Source organism: Pseudorca crassidens, chromosome X, assembly GCF_039906515.1.
Source record: "Pseudorca crassidens isolate mPseCra1 chromosome X, mPseCra1.hap1, whole genome shotgun sequence".
Lineage (NCBI taxonomy): Eukaryota > Metazoa > Chordata > Mammalia > Artiodactyla > Delphinidae > Pseudorca > Pseudorca crassidens.
This window is the reverse complement of record NC_090317.1, coordinates 36,159,445-36,177,177: the sequence shown is the minus strand read 5'-3', so window position 1 is coordinate 36,177,177 and position 17,733 is coordinate 36,159,445. Positions and strand designations below refer to the sequence as shown.

Sequence of the window (17,733 nt, the reverse complement as noted above, 5' to 3'; positions counted from 1 at the left end):
TCAGTTAGTGCTCAGAGAAGATTCAGTGAGATTCTGTAGGGCACCTTTGAGGACATTTATATGTGTGTGTGGAGCGGGAAGGTAAGTGGCTTGTAACATCTGCAAAGTGGCTTCCAACACTGCTCTGAGTCCCAGATGCTGCTAGTGTTCTGTCTTGACAAGGGGACCAAGGCATGGTTTGTAGATGAGCACAGGCCCTCACTCCTGCACCTGGTGCATGCATGCACAGCCAGGATGGGGCGATCAAAGACCGCAGCCTAAAGAAACCCTCATTTCTCTGGCTGCCACTGGCTAACCCAATCCTACACAAGTGATTAGAGGATGTGGTCTTTAATTTTTGACTTAAAGGATGAAGGGACCCTTTCAATTCCCCCATATATTCACAGCCAGTATTCCCCATACCCTAGAAATGGCACTCTACCAGATGCACGGGCACCTTCCACGAGGTCACTGCCTCTGAGTCAGATGTTTTCCGTAATCTGTCATGTACTTTGAAACTCTTGTCAGACAACTGGTGGTGTGCAAATGTATGAGGCTATATATTTATGATTTCACTCATCCACAGTCTCCTCTGGAGAGTCAGCTGCGCAGCCCTATTAGGACTCTGGACTTTTTTTGCTCCCATCTCTTAAACCTCTTAAGCCTCTGAACTATGAGTATGATTAACCATCCCCCATGAAAATGAACATGATGGCAGACAGCTATAGTATCATATGGCACCCAAGAACTTTTCAGAGGGCCCAGCTCTCAGGCAAATCTATGTTGAACACTTTCCAACAGTACATTTTAGTCTCTCCACTCTCTTTCCTTTTGGCCCCAATATGAAGTAATGGAAAAAGAGCAGCTGATGTGATGTCAGTCACAATGGGGTTCCCCAATATTTCCTAGTTGTGTGCCCTTGGGCAGACTGACCTCCCTTGGCTTCAGTTATTTGTCTGCAAAGTGGGGATGATGATAACGATACCTACCTCTTAAGGTTGTTCTGAGGCTCAGAGCAGGTGATGCATGACATGCAGGGCTGAGCCCAGAGTCTGCTACACAGTAAGCACTTGACAAATGCCCGCTATCGTTATTATTAAGACCCTAATCTGAAGGAATAGAGAGAGAACAAGAAAAAGAGCTAAGAGGGAAAGGAGGAAGAAAGGGTGGAGAGAAAGGAGATGAAAAGAGGAAGAGTAGAAGCTGAAGGAAAGAAAAGCAGCAGCAGCAAGGGCAACCATCTTGGAACTGAGCTATAATCATTATATAACATGAGCACTGCCCGGGACCCAGGCTTCAAAGATCATATTTCCTGCTGGCTGAAAGGAGGCCTCCGGTTGCGTCAAAGGCCAAATGTGGTAGCTTCATGGATAACACCTAGCAAAGCCACTTGCTGCCTCTGCTGGTGCACACTGAGGGCAGAATACCTTTTAAGACTATCTTTTTTTAGAGCAGCTCTAGGTTCACAGCAAAATTAAGGGGAAGGTACAGAGATTTTCCATGTGCCCTCTGCTCCCACACATGCGTCCCTCGTTATCTGTATCCCCTACCAGAGGGCAGGATGTTTGTGGTGGTTGAGGGGGAGTCAGATAGACCTGGATTTAAATCCCAGGCAGGCATTTACAAGCTGTATGACATCAGGCAAATCATTTAATCTCTGAGTCTCAGCTTTTCTGTCTACAAATTGAAGCTATTGCGCTAGGTGACATCTAAGGCCCTTCCAGCTCTTAAGGTCTATAAGAAGGAATTTTCATCTCTTTTCCATCTCAAACAGGCTCCAGGAGATAAAGTTGTTACGGTACTTACATGTTAAAGAAAAGAAATAGGGGCCCACCCCTGAGGACTCTCCCCTCGTACTACTGGAAAGACATCAAATGTGCTGCTTCTCTCGACCAAAGCTTCCTGGTTCTGTGTTGCACCTTTACACAGCTGGGCTCCCATCCTGCCACAGCTTCCAGGGGCCATTTCCCACTCATTAGAAGCCTAGAAGGAAAGCTGGCTTCAGAGCCAAGCAAGGTGACAATCTGCTGGAATCGACAATCTGCTTCAGGGCGAGGGGGTAAGGAAATGAAGTCATGGAAGCACAGCTGAAAGGGCAGGAAGGGAACACGCTATGGGCTCAAGATGATCTAATGTCTACCTCCCTTCGCTTTCAGGAAAGCTCCGTTTTCAAAAACATTAAACATGTTTATAGCTGCTCAGTGCAAAAGCACTTCTGCCTGGGCTTTCTCCTCTTTTCCTGGGCTTTCTCCCTCAAGAAGGAAAATATTAAATGGTGGTTTATTGTATTATCAGGTCTATTAGTGATGTATCACTCTCCCAGGTATCTTAAAATCCTCCTCTTTGGCAGTGTGCTTGCTTTAGTAGTTAGAGGATAAATTAGTGAGAAAGTGGTTTCATCTCATTGGAACAAATGGGCTATGGCAAAGAAAGTGGATCATAGCTGGTGTCACCATACAGATCTTCCAACAAGACTGTCACAGTTGTAAATATTCTGTCCCATGGTCTGCATAATAATGCTCAAAAGGACACCCCTAAGATTGATCTGGGTACTTACATACAAGGAAGTGGGGAAGGAATTAGACAGTATATGAAGGAAGAATAATTCTCCAATGGAAGACTAAACAAGACAAAACGAAAAGTCACTGGTGGATTTCATTCACTGACCCACTGGGAATATAGCTAATACATATATGGCCATATTCTGTCTGGCTTCACGAAGACTGTTCGTGTACCCAAGGAGCTGTGGGAAAGCTGACATCAATAACCTGACTTTGGTCCAAAATGGTTCCCTTAATACTTTCAGTATCTAGCAGCAGACAGTATAGACTAGAGGCATTAGACAAAGGAGTGCCACAAGCCCAGAGAGATTATTAACCAATTGCTTTCTATTTCATTTTATTTTAGGCTAAATACTTAATAATGTGGCCATTTGGAAACATAGTATGTTCTATGCTCCATCATTCCTTTAAGATCTACAAATCAAAAAACAAAAACAGGGATTCCCTGGTGGCGCAGTGGTTGAGAGTCTGCCTGCCGATGCAGGGGACACGGGTTCGTGCCCCGGTCCGGGAAGATCCCACATGCCGCAGAGCGGCTGGGCCCATGAACCATGGCCGCTGAGCCTGCGCGTCCGGAGCCTGTGCTCCGCAACGGGAGAGGCCACAACAGTGAGAGGCCCGCGTACCGCAAAAAAAAAAAAAAAAACAAAGGTTTAGGTATTGCTAGGAATTCCCACCATTGTACATAGCTGAAGGGGACCGTCAAGATCACTTAATCTAGTACTTCCCAACTTTAAGTGCTCATAAGACTCACCTGGGGAAATCTGTGAAAACAGGCTCTGGAGCACTAGCCCTGAAAATTCTGAGTCAACAAATCCGGGGCGTGGCCCAGGAATTGATATTTTTCTAAAGCTCTAAAAGATTCTGAGAGGCAGCCAGGTTTGGGAGCCACTGGCTATTCCAACCCTTCACTGGCATCATCATTTTTTTTAATTGGAGTGTAACTGCTATACAATGTTGTATTAGTTTCTGCTGTACAACAAAGTGAATCAGCTATATGTATACCTATATCCCCTCCCTCTTGGACCTCCTTCCCACCCACCACCATCCCACCCATCTAGGTCGTCACAGAGCACGAAGCTGAGCTTCCTGTGCTTTATAGCATGTTCCCACTAGCTATCTATTTTACGCATGGTAGTGTATATATGTCATTCCTAATCTCCTAATTCATCCCACCCTCCCCTTCCCCACCCCCCGTGTCCACATGTCCGATCTCTACGTCTATGCCTCTATTCCTGCCCTGCAAATAGGTTCATCTGTACCATTTTTCTTATTACTATTATTTTTTTTACATCATGAACAATAATAGTACCTTGTAGCTGTAGTTTTACCTTGTCGATGTGTTTCCATATTTATCATCTAATTTTATCCTCACAATCACTCTAATAGATAAAGAAGGCAGGTATTACTAGTCTCATTTTACAGATAAGAATATTACAGTAGATATACAAAATGTGGTCTATACATACAATGAAATATTATTCCTCAAAAAAAAAAGAAATGAAGTGTTGATACATGGTATAGCATGGACAAACCTTGGAAACATTTTGTAAGTGAAAGAAGCCAGTCACAAAAGACCATATAGTGTATGGTTCAATTTACATAAAATGTCCAGAATAGGCAAATCTGTAGAGACACAAGGTAGATAAGTTGTCACCTAGAGCTGGAGAGAATACGGGAAATGGGCAGTGACAGCTAATTGGCACAGGGTTTCTTTTTGGGGTGATGGAAATGGTATAAAATTAGATTATGGTGATGGTCTCACCACTTGTAAATTTTTTAAAAGTCATTGAACTGTACACTTTCATTGAACTGTACACTTAAGTTGGTGTATTTTACAGTATGCAAGTTATACCTTAATAAAGTTGGGTTTTTTTACGTTGTTTTAAAAAGAGAGAACATTAGTCACAGTGATGATAAGGACAAACTTATAGTCATGTAGCTTAACCAGCTATAAACTAGGATGACTCAAATAGTACCAGCCACCCTTTATTGAATGCTATCATGTTCCAGGCAGAATACTAAACACTTCGTATCCATTGTTTTATTTAATCCTCAAAGTGGTTATTCCCACTTTACAGATGAACAACTGAGGCTCAGGGAATCTAAATGGTTTCCCCCGAGTTCACACAAGCTAGCAGGTGGCAGAACTGGGATTTGAACCAAATCAGATTCCAAAGATTTCTTTTCCTATTATAATCTTCTGCCTCTAAGATGAGAACCCAATGCCTCTGACTCTTCACCCAGGGATCTCTCCAAACTTTTTCAATTTGAAGTCTCTTGGGAAGCAACATGTATGAATTACTATTTTAAAATCTTTCTTTTAACCTCTTCCAAAGGTGAAAAAAGTAAAGGACTTCTGTCCTCCATTCCTACAGTTGCAAAGGACAAAAAATAGGAGAGAAAAAGACCCTTTTTCTTTATCCTCTTCATATCTGTACCTTTTCCCATCTGGCTCTGTGGTAGTGGGATATGGGTCACATTTCTCAATGCTGCCCCAGAGATACCCCAGAATTTCCTTGACTGAATGGGCCATACTCAGGACTGAAAGGGCACTGAGGGCCACTGCAGTTTGTGGTTGTACGTGACTTGTGGATAAATGCAACTGAGCCTTATTTACATTCTGCATAGTCCAGAAATTCACCAGGAAGTACTACTACTGCACCCGGGAGTGGTAAATAAGAGGAGTCCAATCTAGCAGGACTCAAAAGGATCAAGAGAAAAGGAAGCTGCAGTCTTCAAAATTGTATTTATTACCTATATTGAGCTAAGATTATCACAACACACACCCCAACACACACACACACACACACACACACACACAGAAATCCAGGGAGGAAAATCAATATCAAGGGCTAGTCCTTGAGCAAGACATGTTAAAAAATGGATTTGGGGGAGTGGGCAATCTGGGCATGACACCACTCTTATATCAGACACAAGAACATTCTAATCCTTGCTCCAAATACAATGTCACTTGATTCAGAATTCTGCCCGAGCATGTATCGTGGTCTTTAAAAGATCGCAGCTAGTGGAAACGATGAGGACGTACTGGGTGATTCAGGGTGCTTTGTTTATGAAAATTCTTACAGAGAAACCCCTCCAGTTTGACTGAGATGTGGATTTTCCAGTGACAAAAGACACACACCCTATCGATTACGCTGTTGGACAGCTCCCTCAGCCTAGCTTCAAGTCCTTCAAGTTTGCCCTGACTCTCCTTTATTTTAAGATATTTGCTAGGATGGCCAATCCTTCAATGTTCAGAAGAAGCCTAGGATTAACCTCCACCTGGCCATCCAGCACCTGATCAAATAATCTAAGCCTCCTCAGCATTGTTTCTCAAGGTCAGCTTGAAGAAAAACCTCAGACTTGAATCCCGAGACCCAGATCCAGTAGCCATATGGACACTGTCTTATAAGTAACTAGCCCCAAATCACTCAACCTGACTTGAGAAACAGCAGCTACTTGCGAGAATGTGGTCTTGTACAAGGGAAGCCCTCATGCTCCTTTGTCTAGAAACACAAGAAACCTAGAAGCAGTGAAGCAGAGGCGGGGCACTCCCATCCATACCAAGTCCTTTAATGTGTTGTTTCTCCTTCCTCGCCGGCTGTTTCAGAGAGATCTGCCTGTTCTAAACTCATCTTTGCTTGGGGGAATGGAAAGAATGAGGAGGGAGGGCTGGAGCGTGGGAAGAGGTTTTGGGGGGAACATTTTCATTATCACCACTCCTGAGTGCTGTCCTTTAAAGTATTGTCAGGTTAAACCGATCACATATATTACACCCAGTAAAAGGTGGGGTAGGGAGGCATCCTCAAAATACTTGATTTGATAAAGTAAAATATTAAGACCATGTCCCAAGATCTATTTTTCTAAATGATCACAAAAGAGACTTCATGGCTGGGCAAGTTTTGGTAAGAGCTGGGATCTTCCCTATATTTGAGCTGGGTACACAGGTTGTCAGGATTCTCAGCAATCTTGTCATAAAATTCGATTGCAAAACCAAAATCTGACAAGGATTTAAACAGATTTAGGTACAGTGAGTCAGTTCCTATTCTAATAGGGATAGTCTTTATTAAAATACCAGACATACCTACAGCTTTTTTTGGTATTTCTCTCAATGACCTCAGCCTTAGGGACACACCCTGAAGTGGGCTTTTTAGAAGCAACAGCTGAGCAGTGACCACTTACCTAAAAGTATAATCCTCTGTGAATACGTCCAGGAAGTCCAGCTTTTAGGGTGCATATTTCCATGAGTTGCAATTCACAAAGAGCCTCTCAGCAGTTCAAAGGATATTAGCATATAATATTTTCTCTCTGTTAACCCAACCAATCTTCCTTGCTCATTTTATACCCCTAATGATTTTACGGTCTGCCTCAATAGTGCTATTTAGAGTTAACTATGAGCACATTCTAGAGTAAATGACACAATTCAGATTTTTCTTTGTATACCGAGTGGTAAACACAATGCATTGTCATCGCCAGCCACACTTCAACGCCAGCCGAAACTGAAGACCATGAAGGGTAACGGCTAATGATTCTGCCAATGCCTCTAGAATTAGAAGTCTAAGCAGCAACCTTGTGTTTTTACAAACACATTTCCCAATTTCTTTTAATGAAATGTACCCATAACTAACGATGCGCCACCTCCCACTAAGGGCCACCACCCACTCCTTGAATTACCTTCTTCCAGTTCATCCATGCTTCCGATTTTCCTGGATCCATCAATGGTGTAAATGTAACGCACTCCCTGAGGCAGGTTGATGTTGTCAGACAGAGATCGTGTCAGGTCAGCCAGCAAGGCGTCGAAGCTGCGAAAACGGTCAGAGGACACAGCGTACACAATCCCCTTGAAGTAGCGGTCCCCATTGCGGTAGAAACGTACCTTCTTGGCTTTCTTCTCGTTGCTCAGTGCCTGCAAGGTTCGGGTTCGGTAGAAGCTACAATGGGCGCTGTGAGTGGGGCTAGGCAGCCCATTCATCCGTGAGCCTCTCATGTTCCTGGATGTCTTATCTCTTTCATCAAAATGTCCAAAATCAAGTTCCATATTTTGGTGGAACCTCAGAGACCTGAGTGTTGGAGAAAAGGGTGGGGATGAAAAGAAGCAGAGAAAAAGGGGTGAGGAGGAAAAAAAAAAAGAAAGGAATTCAAATATTAGCCAGATCCAGATCTGCAATCTGCTGCCTGTGAAAAGAACTGGTTGAAAAAAGCCCGTGACCCATCTGCTGCTTGCCCCTGACCTGCAGGAATATTGATTTTAATAGAAAAGAAGGAGGGGCTGGAGGGGTGCTGCTGGCTGTGGGCACTGGGGTGAGAGATGGGGAGGGAGGCACTTCTGGCACTGTTCCAAACACAGGAGAGGGAGGGATTTTGAAATAGCTTAAAATCCTGGGACTTCCTGACACTGGCTCCTATCAAATTGTAACTTCAGGCTAAATACATTAAAACTGGCATCTGTTTCCTCACACATGCCCACATGACTAACGCTTGTAAATGAATCCATAGCCCGACAAAATCCCCCTTGAAGGGAACAGAAGGACCTAGCCAAGGTTAGCATCTCTAGCTCAGGAAGCAATCTTTGCATCTTAGTAAAATGACTATGAAGGGGAGTGTTTTAATTTTATCCCAAACCCTCTTTCCTACTCTAATGTGTGCATCCCCTCCCCCCCCCAGAATAAACTGGAATTCTCCTTTAAAGGGACGGCCTCTAGGGAATAGCTGGAGTCTTTGTGCTATTCATCAAACCCCTTCCCCACCAAGCTGGTGCAGCTATCCGAGATTCACAAGAAATAAGCTGAAAAAAAAAAAGGGATTAGAAAAATCAGTTATTTAACGAGTTATTAGTTCTGCTTTACTCCTGGTATCCGCCCCCCCTTCTTTATGTGCTCTACCCACCCCCACCAATGATGCAGCCCCACCTCTTAATGGAATCATTTAATTGTTGAAAAATTCCCAAATGAATCCTTTAACAGCATATGGGACCTTTAGAAGCAAGCACACCTTTCATTGTTCTGGGCTTCTACCCTGAATGAAGGGGCATTTTTCCCTCACAGCAGGCAATTCACCCCAAATTTATCTATTGCCCAGGTGTGTTAGCTGAGGCAAAAGATGGTCATCTGTCAGATTTGCTTTCCCCCTTTCTGCTGAAAGAAAGGAAAGAAGGAAGGAAGGAAGGAAGGAAGGAAGAAAGAAAGAAAGAAAGAGAGAGAGAAAGAAAGAAAGAAAGAAAGAAAGAGAGAGAGAAAGAAAGAGAAAGAAAGAAAAGCACAATATGAAACCAAATACAACAGAAGCCCCAAACGCTAGCAAAGGTAGTGACAGCCTAGGAACCAAACTATTAACATGCATCGCACAGATGGGGATAAAAGGACTCACAAAGCAAGCAGGGCTCAGCTGCTACACACTGCCACATTGAGATATTTGCAAGGGACCAGGAAGACAGGAGATAAAGACTGGTGCCTAGCAGGTTTGCCAGGCTCGCTCCCTCTATTCTCCCAATGTCACCATGACCTGTGCTGAGCTCAGCATTGTCTCTGTCAGACAACCTGCAGTGTAAGAGACCCCACCTCCTCAAGACAAGTAGCAAGCATTTCCCCAGGCGTGCCAGCAACGCTTGGCTTTGCTTTAGAATCTGGGGTGCTGTTATTCTAAAATCAACATCACAGTGAAAACAAAGGAACATCAAACTCACTTTTCTAAAGGAATATCCCAGGTAGAGGCTTAGCAAAAAATCTGATAGAATAAGGCCAAAAAAAAAAAAAAAAAAAAAGAGGGGGGAGACCAGAGGGAAAGAGAGAGAGAGGACACACCGAGAGAGGCAGAGAGAGAGAGCTTTGCCTTGTGCTTTTCCCGTTTGACATCTGTTACATTCTCCCTGAAAATCACTGGAAAGCCCCACTCACCGGTTTTCTGCTGGTTGGGTGGAGATGCTGAGAGAAAGAAAACCAATCTCTCTATGCCTTTGTTGTCTGAGCTCCAAGCAAGAAATTCCTGCCAGGGTGGATAGATGCCTTCTAGGTCCTAGTGCCTTGTCCAGATTCTCCCCTATAACTCAAGCTTAGTGAATCTCCCCCAACCTCCTTTGATTAATTACATGCTTTTTTTTTTTTTTCAACTCACCGGCTGCATTAACAGCTAGAAAGGTTTCATTTATAACCAACAGGAAATTGCAGGGTAGCAAAAAGATTGCACAGGCAAGCTCAGAATGCTCTAATGAGCAACGTGCTAGTCTTTTCTTCTAGGGAACTGCCAATTTCACTTGGCCAAAACCTTGGCCTAATCTGCCTGGGGGCCAGACTCACAGTCAAACCAGGCTTCTTAGAAATTGTAGCTCTCTTCATTTAACCTTGAGAGAAAACAATCAAATATGCAAATTCTTTATGGCATTTTAGTTCATGCATCCAACAACTGGTTGTTTGGAAATGAGGTTAGTGGAGTAGACTAAGAAGCAGTAGGAAAGGGACAAGACAAGGGAAAGTCATTCCGGAATTTCATGGAGGATGAAGTTGAAGACGGATCCCAAAGACCTTTTAGCTTGGTGTAATAATTTTGTTAATGGGATCTGCAGCGTTCATCTTTGAGAATTTGAGACTTCGTATCTAACCCAGAGACTTTTCTGTGTGAAGTGAGTCTGATGGCTACAAGATAAATATTAATAGCTCTTTCCTCAAACTGCCTATTTGTTACTAACTGGCTTCTTTATATCAAATATGTTATAAAGGGCAAGGAAGCATGCATATTGAATTCAAGAAATCAGGCCAAATTATAAGACAAAAGAAGAGTAAGGCAAGGGTGGGCTACCATATTCACAACAGAGGCTACATGCATTAATATGTAGCAGTATTGAACTAGTCATGGTTCAATTTTTGCTTGGCTTCCAGGAAGCTCAGAGCTAATAGCATGCTCAGGAATTATCTTATGTCTGATTCCTAATATAATTAACCCTACTTTTTAGAGATAATGCTAGATGATTTATAGTTAAGCTCTTGCTATACACGTATTTTACTGTAAGCTGCCTTAAAATGGGATTAAATATATGATTTTTCTTCTCTGGAAGGTGATAGCTCAGCAAAGCCTGAGCTATCTATGTTAGTGGGGTGTTCAGCGTCAAGTGTGCAACCTGCCCAGTCAAGTCCTCCCTACACTTTTCTGCTGCTCTCCTCTTTTCTAAATAAGTACCTCAGGGGACAACATGTGTCTGCCCTGTTTTCTTCCATTTGTTTCTGCCTTACATTGTGGCCACCTCTTGAAAACTCAGGGTTATTCAAGTCAAGGGCAGAAAAATATCAAGAAATAGAAGCAGAGAAATATGGAAATTCCAACCAATGGCTGCAACATTTTTGTCCAGCAAAGCCAATGTCTTAAATTTTTTTTCTTTCACATAGTAAGCTTTCTGTAAATACACAGCAATTGATTTTGCATCAGAACTCAAAATCATTTTATTTCTGGTGAAGATATAAGAATGGATGGGATGATAAAACTTAAACATGAAGGATTTGGAATAGATCTTAGAGAAAATTTCCTCATGATCTAGGCTTTTTAACACTACTGTGAAAGCAAAATGTCTTTAGAAGACAGTCTAGGATAGATGGCTTTGTTTACCTTATATATACCAGAGAGCAGAGGGTGAACAAGATCAATGTTTCCCAGTGTGAGGTATGTGGGTGTTAATAGGTATTCTTTAAAAAGAGAAAAAAATTCTATGGTCAAATATGTTTGAAAAGTGATGGGCTAAACAAAATTTGTTTTCTTTATCATAAACTTTTCAGGGTCTTTAATATACTTAAAACATGGTACCAGTCTCCGAGAAGGCAATTTAGTATAAAGGGCTTCCTGCTTTTTTTTTTTTTAACTCAGGATCTTTTTTTTTCCCAGAACATCTCATAGACTTATGTTCTGTGGGAAAACCTTTTTCAAAAACTGGACTAGGTTATCTCACCAACGTAATTCTTCTCAAAGAATTCTCAGCTACTAACCAAAACTTTTTCTCTCACTTCCTCAGAGGAGAAGGATCACTGGCAGAAGTGAAAGGCTCAGGCACAAGTCCAGGGGAAAGTACATCTTTCTGTATGGAAGTCAACTTTGAAGATCAAGGGAGAGTCACGATTGAGGGTTCAATGGCGTGAAGGGATTGAAGGATAAGTGCAGCAACCCCATTGTGGGAAATGTACCAGGAAGATCTTTTGAGTAATTACAATGTGCTCAGTACCACAGGAAAGATGCAGAGTAGATAACATCAGTCACTGCCCCTGAAGGACTTGAAGATTCACTGAGGAGACAGGACAAGAATATGTATCTTGCAAAAAATCATGAAGGAGAAGGGCTGTGGTCTGGGTTAATCAAACTCAGGTTTAGGATCAGGGTCAGGAAACAAGACCATCATCCATCATACACACACACACAAACGCACACAATCATTAGTTTACATTACCTATCAGAAACACAGTGAGTAGCATCTAGAGTAGAGTGGGATAAGCGAACAGGAAGTGAGGTTGGAAATATATACAAACGGTTTATGGGGGCCAGAAAACTATAAAGTGCACAACAGAAGCGGTGAATAAACGTAGAGCCAGACCATGTTCATGAATGGCAAGATGCAACGTTGTAAGGGTATCAGTCCTCCCCAAAGTAATCTATATAGATATGAAAAAACTCCAGTTAAAAACTCCAACAGGAGGGCTTCCCTGGTGGCACAGTGGTTGAGAGTCCGCCTGCCGATGCAGGGGACACGGGTTCATGATCCGGTCCGGGAAGATCCCACATGCTGCGGAGCGGCTGCGCCCGTGAGCCATGGCCGCTGAGCCTGCGCGTCCGGAGCCTGTGCTCCGCAACGGGAGAGAGGCCACAACAGTGAGAGGCCCGCGTACCGCAAAAAAAAAAACCAAAAACCAAAAAAAGAAACCTCCAACAGGAGTTTTTGTGAAATTCACAAATATCAGGTAAGTATTACCTTTTATTATGCCCCAAATAGTCACATGCCACCTCCCTCACTTCTTTCGGCTTTGCCCACGTATCAGCTTCTCAACAAGACCAACCCAGACTATTCTATTTAAAGTCAGAACCTTCCTCCCAACCCAGCCCTCCAATTTTCTTTTCCCTGCTCTATTTTTTCTATAACACTTATCATCTTCCAGCATATTATATAATATGCCTATTTATTATGCTTATTATAAACCTACCCAAAGTAGAATATAAGCTCCACAAGGGCAGGAAAATTCTAGTAGCTTTAATGAAATATAATTCATAATGCCAATGGTAATATTTCGTTTGCTTTCAATACTATACGCAAAGTGCTTAGAACAATGTCTAGCACAAAGTAGGTTTGGGTATTTGTTTAATTGGATAAAGTAAAGAAAACATGGACTCTTCAGGAGATGATATTGGGACAATTAACTTTCGTATGGAAAAAATTAAATTAGATCCCCAGTTCACACCATACATAAACTCCAGATGTTTTAAAGACCTGCATATAAAGAACAGGACTTGAAAATTATTAGAATAAATTGTAGGAGATTCTCTTTAATTCCTTGTGACAAAAAGACTTTCTTAACCAATATGCAAAAAGCAGAAATCTTATAGGAAAATATTGGTAAACTTGATTACATGAAAGTTTAAAGCTTCTGAAGGCAAAAGATAGCATTAAAACATGAAAAGATACGTAACAGACTAAGAAAAAGATATTTGAATCTTATATAACTGACATAGGATTAATTAATTAATATTAATTATATATATATAACCTATATATATAATAACTAAGAAAAAGGCAAAACTCCAATAGAAAAGAAATGAACAAAGGATATGCTCAGGTTGTTCATAAAAGAGGAAACCCTAATGGCCAATAAACAGGTAAAAATATGCTCAACCTCACACATAACGAGGGAAATCCAAGTTGAAACAGAAATTGCATCTTTTACAAGCGTTAGATTGGTGGAAATTTTTAAAGTATGGCATCCCAAGTATAGGCAAAGACAAAAAGCACCTGGAACTTTCATACGCTGTTGGAGGAAACATAAATTAGTACAATTTTGGAGAGCAGTTTTTGGTAGTAGCTAGTATAGTTGAAAATGTATATCAACCTATGATCCAGAAATTCCATTTCTAGATATACATCCCACGGAAATTCTCCCACATGTGTTCAAGGAGACAGCTACAAGGATATTCATAAAAGCATTACTGAAATGCTGAAAAGTGAAAACAACCCAAATGCCTATCATCAGCATACTAATTTGATTAGTGGTTATTCATACAAGGGATGTTATATACAATGAAATAGAATAGATGAGTGCTAAGTGTAAGTGGTGGTGCACAGGTTTCTCTGCAGCCATAAGTTTTCATTTCTCTGAAAACTAAATGCCTGTAAATGTAATTGCTGTGTCATGTGATAATTGTGTGTTTCATTTTATAAGAAACCACCAAACTGTTTTCCAGAGTGGCTTAATATTTTATATACCCACCAGTAATGTATGAGAGATCCAGTTTCACTGCATTCTCATCAGCATTTGTTATTTTTATTTTAACCATTCTAATAGATGTGTAATGATATCCCTTTGTGGTTTAAATTTGCATTTCCCTAATGTGTAATGGTGTTGAACATCTTTTCATGTGCTCATTTATTATAACTGTAGAGCTTCTTCAGTGATAAGACTCTTTGTGCCTTTTGCCTATTTTCTAATTGGATTGTTTGCTTTTTTAATGTTGAGTTTTGAGAGTTCATTATATATTCTAGATCTGAGTCTTTTGTCAGATATGTGGGCTTGCAAATACGTTCTCTCAGTCTATAGCTTGTCTTTTCATTCCCTTAACATGGTCTTTCATAGAGTAAAAGTTAATATATTCATTTTTTTATGGTTTGTGCTTTTGGTGTCATGTCTCTTCATGAAGCCCAGATCCTGAAGTTCTCTCCTATGTTATATTCTAAAAGTTTTATAGATGTATATTTTATATTTAAATCTATGATGCACATTGAGTTGATTTTTGTATCAGGTGTGCGATATAGATTATAGTTCATATTTTTTGTCTATGGATATATAATTGCTCCAGCAATATTTGTTGAGAAGATCCTCCATTGAATTGCTTTTTCACCTTTGTCAAAAGTCAACTGACTATATCTTTGTAAATCTATTTCTGTTCTATATTGAATAGCAGTGGTGAGAATGGACATTCTTGACTTGTTCCTGTTCTTAGCTGGAAAGCATTTAGCCTTTCATTGTTAAGTGTGACATTAACTGTGAGGTTTTTCTGTTTGTTTTCTGGTAGAGGTACTGTATCAAGTTGAGCAAGTTCCTGTATTCCTAGAGTTTTCCGAGGTGTTTTTTTTTTTTTAAATCATGAATGGGTGTTGAATTTTATCAAATCATTTTTCTACGTCAATGATTTGATTGTGTGATTTTCTTCTGTAGTCTGTTAATACAATTGATTACATAGATTGATTTTCAGAATGTGTACAATTTTGCATGTGTTGGCATATTTCTTAATGATTTTAAAAATTTGGAGTCAAACATGAACTAAGGTAATTTTCCATATTTCTTCAAAATAATTCTTAAAATTACTCAGACAAGTAACTTAAGCAGAGTGTTAGCAATCAGGTAATCAGGAAAGTATTTGGCGGAGGAGCATATAGCATATATAGGCAAAAAGGGAACAAGTTAGAAAGTGCAGTAGTACTCAACTCTGGCTTTATAATTGAATCAAATGGGAAGCTTTTAAAAAATACTCTTGACTGTGATTTAATTGATCTGGTATGGTTTTGAAGCATTAGTATTTTTTAAAGCTACCCTGGTGATTCTAATGTACAGCCAAGGTTGAGAACCACTGGCATAGTGGAAAGAAACTAATAAGGTAGACTTTGGAGTCAGATCTGATTTCAAATCCCAGTTCCACAGCTTATTAGTTACATGACACTGAGCAAGTTAGTGGAGTCTATTTATAAAATGGGGATAGAGAAATAAGCTCATATCCTCCTTGAGCCACTGCTATTTACAGTTTCTTCACTTGCTGTATCCTACCTGACACAACAGAAAAATGATTCAATACATAGTCATGCTTGAAATCACTCTTGGTGGCCCAAAAACTGAGAGGACTCCTTAGAAGATGAGAAGTAGATCTGTTTTGATTAAAGAAGGAAACCACAGCTCAGGACATGCATGGGAGAGCATTGGAGAGTATTCTTATAGGTAATAAAAGTACCCCAGGAGTTCTCCATGCCAAAAGGTAAAAACTATGAAAAAGGAGTGGTCTTAGAGGCAACTACTCAGTATAGCGGGAAGAAAAGCCAGAAAAGTCAACTCCTCTCTATCCTTTATCCCACTGCATGGACCAGCAAGCAGTAACAGAGGGATTTGTCTTCAAGTGAAAGGAATGAATAAGGGAGCTTAAGACAGTGAGATAGTCTAGTAACATGGGTGATGGGCAATGGCAAAATAAATTGGGAGTATTAATGAGAAATAGAGAGGTACACAGATTCATCAAGGTACCCTTATTATGGCATGTTCTCCACCTCACCCACTCTGATTGAAAACAGCAGATACATATTTTCCCTCTATTCTCTGAAACAAGTTGCATAAACAGAAGGAGCAGACAGTCTAAAACAATCTCAGCTACAGAGAGAAGCATATAATAAGAGAATCACCAAACATTTAAACAAAGCAATGCCATGAAATAGAGACAATATACTCAACAAATGAAAGGACTTTCATTAGATAAGTAGAGTCCTCAGAACATGAATATAAAATAATAACCTCAGAATGATAAGGAAGGATATTACATCTATGAAAGAACAAGTAATTATAGAACAATAATAGGTAAATATGAAAAATAAGAGATTTTTAAAAATAAATAACATAGGTGAAGTTAATAAATGGACTGAACTAAGATTTGTGATGGATAGAAACAGAGATGAAACCATAGAGCTGGAAAATTGGGCTGAGGCATTCACCCAGAGCATAGTATAAAGGATAAGGGGATGGGAAGTAGTAAAGAAAATGTGAGAGGCATGAAATATAAACAAATCAAGAAATTTCCACATTTGTCTAAAGGGAGTTCCATTGAATAAAAATGGAGAGAATGGAAGGAATCAATATTTGAGGAATAAATGGCAAAACAAACAAACAAAGAAAAAACTCCCTAGAATTGAAGTCATGAATCGTCAGATTGAAAGGGCCTTATAAATGCCAAGGAGGATAACCTATTTTAAAAAAAGAATAGTAATTAAAAAAAAAAACCTCTAAACCTGGACACACCACAGTGAAATTTTAGCGCATCAAGGATAACGTGAAAATACTAAAATCTTTCAAAGAGAAAATAAAGACCACCTATAATGAACAAGAATAAGTTTTACTTTCCATTAGCAAAATCAGACGCAGGACAGCAATGGAGCAATATCTTCAAAGTGTTGAGTGAAAATAATGTTGAACCTTGGATTTAATACAAAGCCAAACTATTATATGAGAGAGACGGAGAAATAAAGGTGTTTTGGACATATAAGAACCCAGAAAACTTACCACCCCCAAAAACTCTCGGAAAGAATTAGTAGAGAATATACGTCGGCAAAAAGAAAAATAATTTGTATAAAGCAATGATGTTAAGGAAATAAAGCTTAATCATTTATGTATTATTTATATAATTAAAATTAATTTTAAACTATAAGATGTAACCTATCTCCATCTGGGAGAAAGTTTGGCAAGTGTAAGATCAGTGAAAGGTGTTACCTATAAATTTTGCTTGAACTGAGCAAAATATTGTGTTCTCACTACATCAACAAAGGGAATGTGAATCCTTAATGTAGTTTTTCCACAAGTTTAGAAGAGCATGAGTGGTGCCTGTGGTCACTGGCCTAATTTAAGTCTCAGGAAACAACTTCTAGAAAGTACTTTCTCATCTATAGCCAGTCCCAGGGATCATTCCTGAATTAATATATTCTTGTATGGATCAGAGTGAAAGAAGAAAAAAAACTGACCTACACCAGTATACTCAAGAGATTTCATTCCACAAAATATTTCCTGAGTTTTCTTCTATGCACCAGGCTCAGTGCTAGGTGCTGAGGGGTGCAATGATAAAAAGACAAAGTGGAAGTGGAAGATCCTGCTCTTTTTATTCTCAATGAAAATCTTTCTTAGAAGCCCCTCAGCAGACTTTCCTTCAGGTCATATTGGCTAGGATTAGTCCCACTTCCATGCAGAAACTTATTACTGACAAGGGG

General features: G+C 40.3%; 1 protein-coding gene across 7 annotated transcripts in view; it reads right to left on the bottom strand.

Annotated features, from left to right (window-relative positions):
* The window catches only part of DCX (doublecortin), a 149,599-nt gene that overhangs the window by 110,495 nt on the left and 21,371 nt on the right, over window positions 1–17,733 (bottom strand). For all 7 annotated transcript variants that reach the window (XM_067724311.1, XM_067724310.1, XM_067724313.1 and 4 more), the window contains one exon: window positions 7,218–7,603. In XM_067724311.1, coding sequence (XP_067580412.1) covers window positions 7,218–7,603 — 386 coding nt within the window. The remainder of the gene's footprint in view (window positions 1–7,217; window positions 7,604–17,733) is intronic.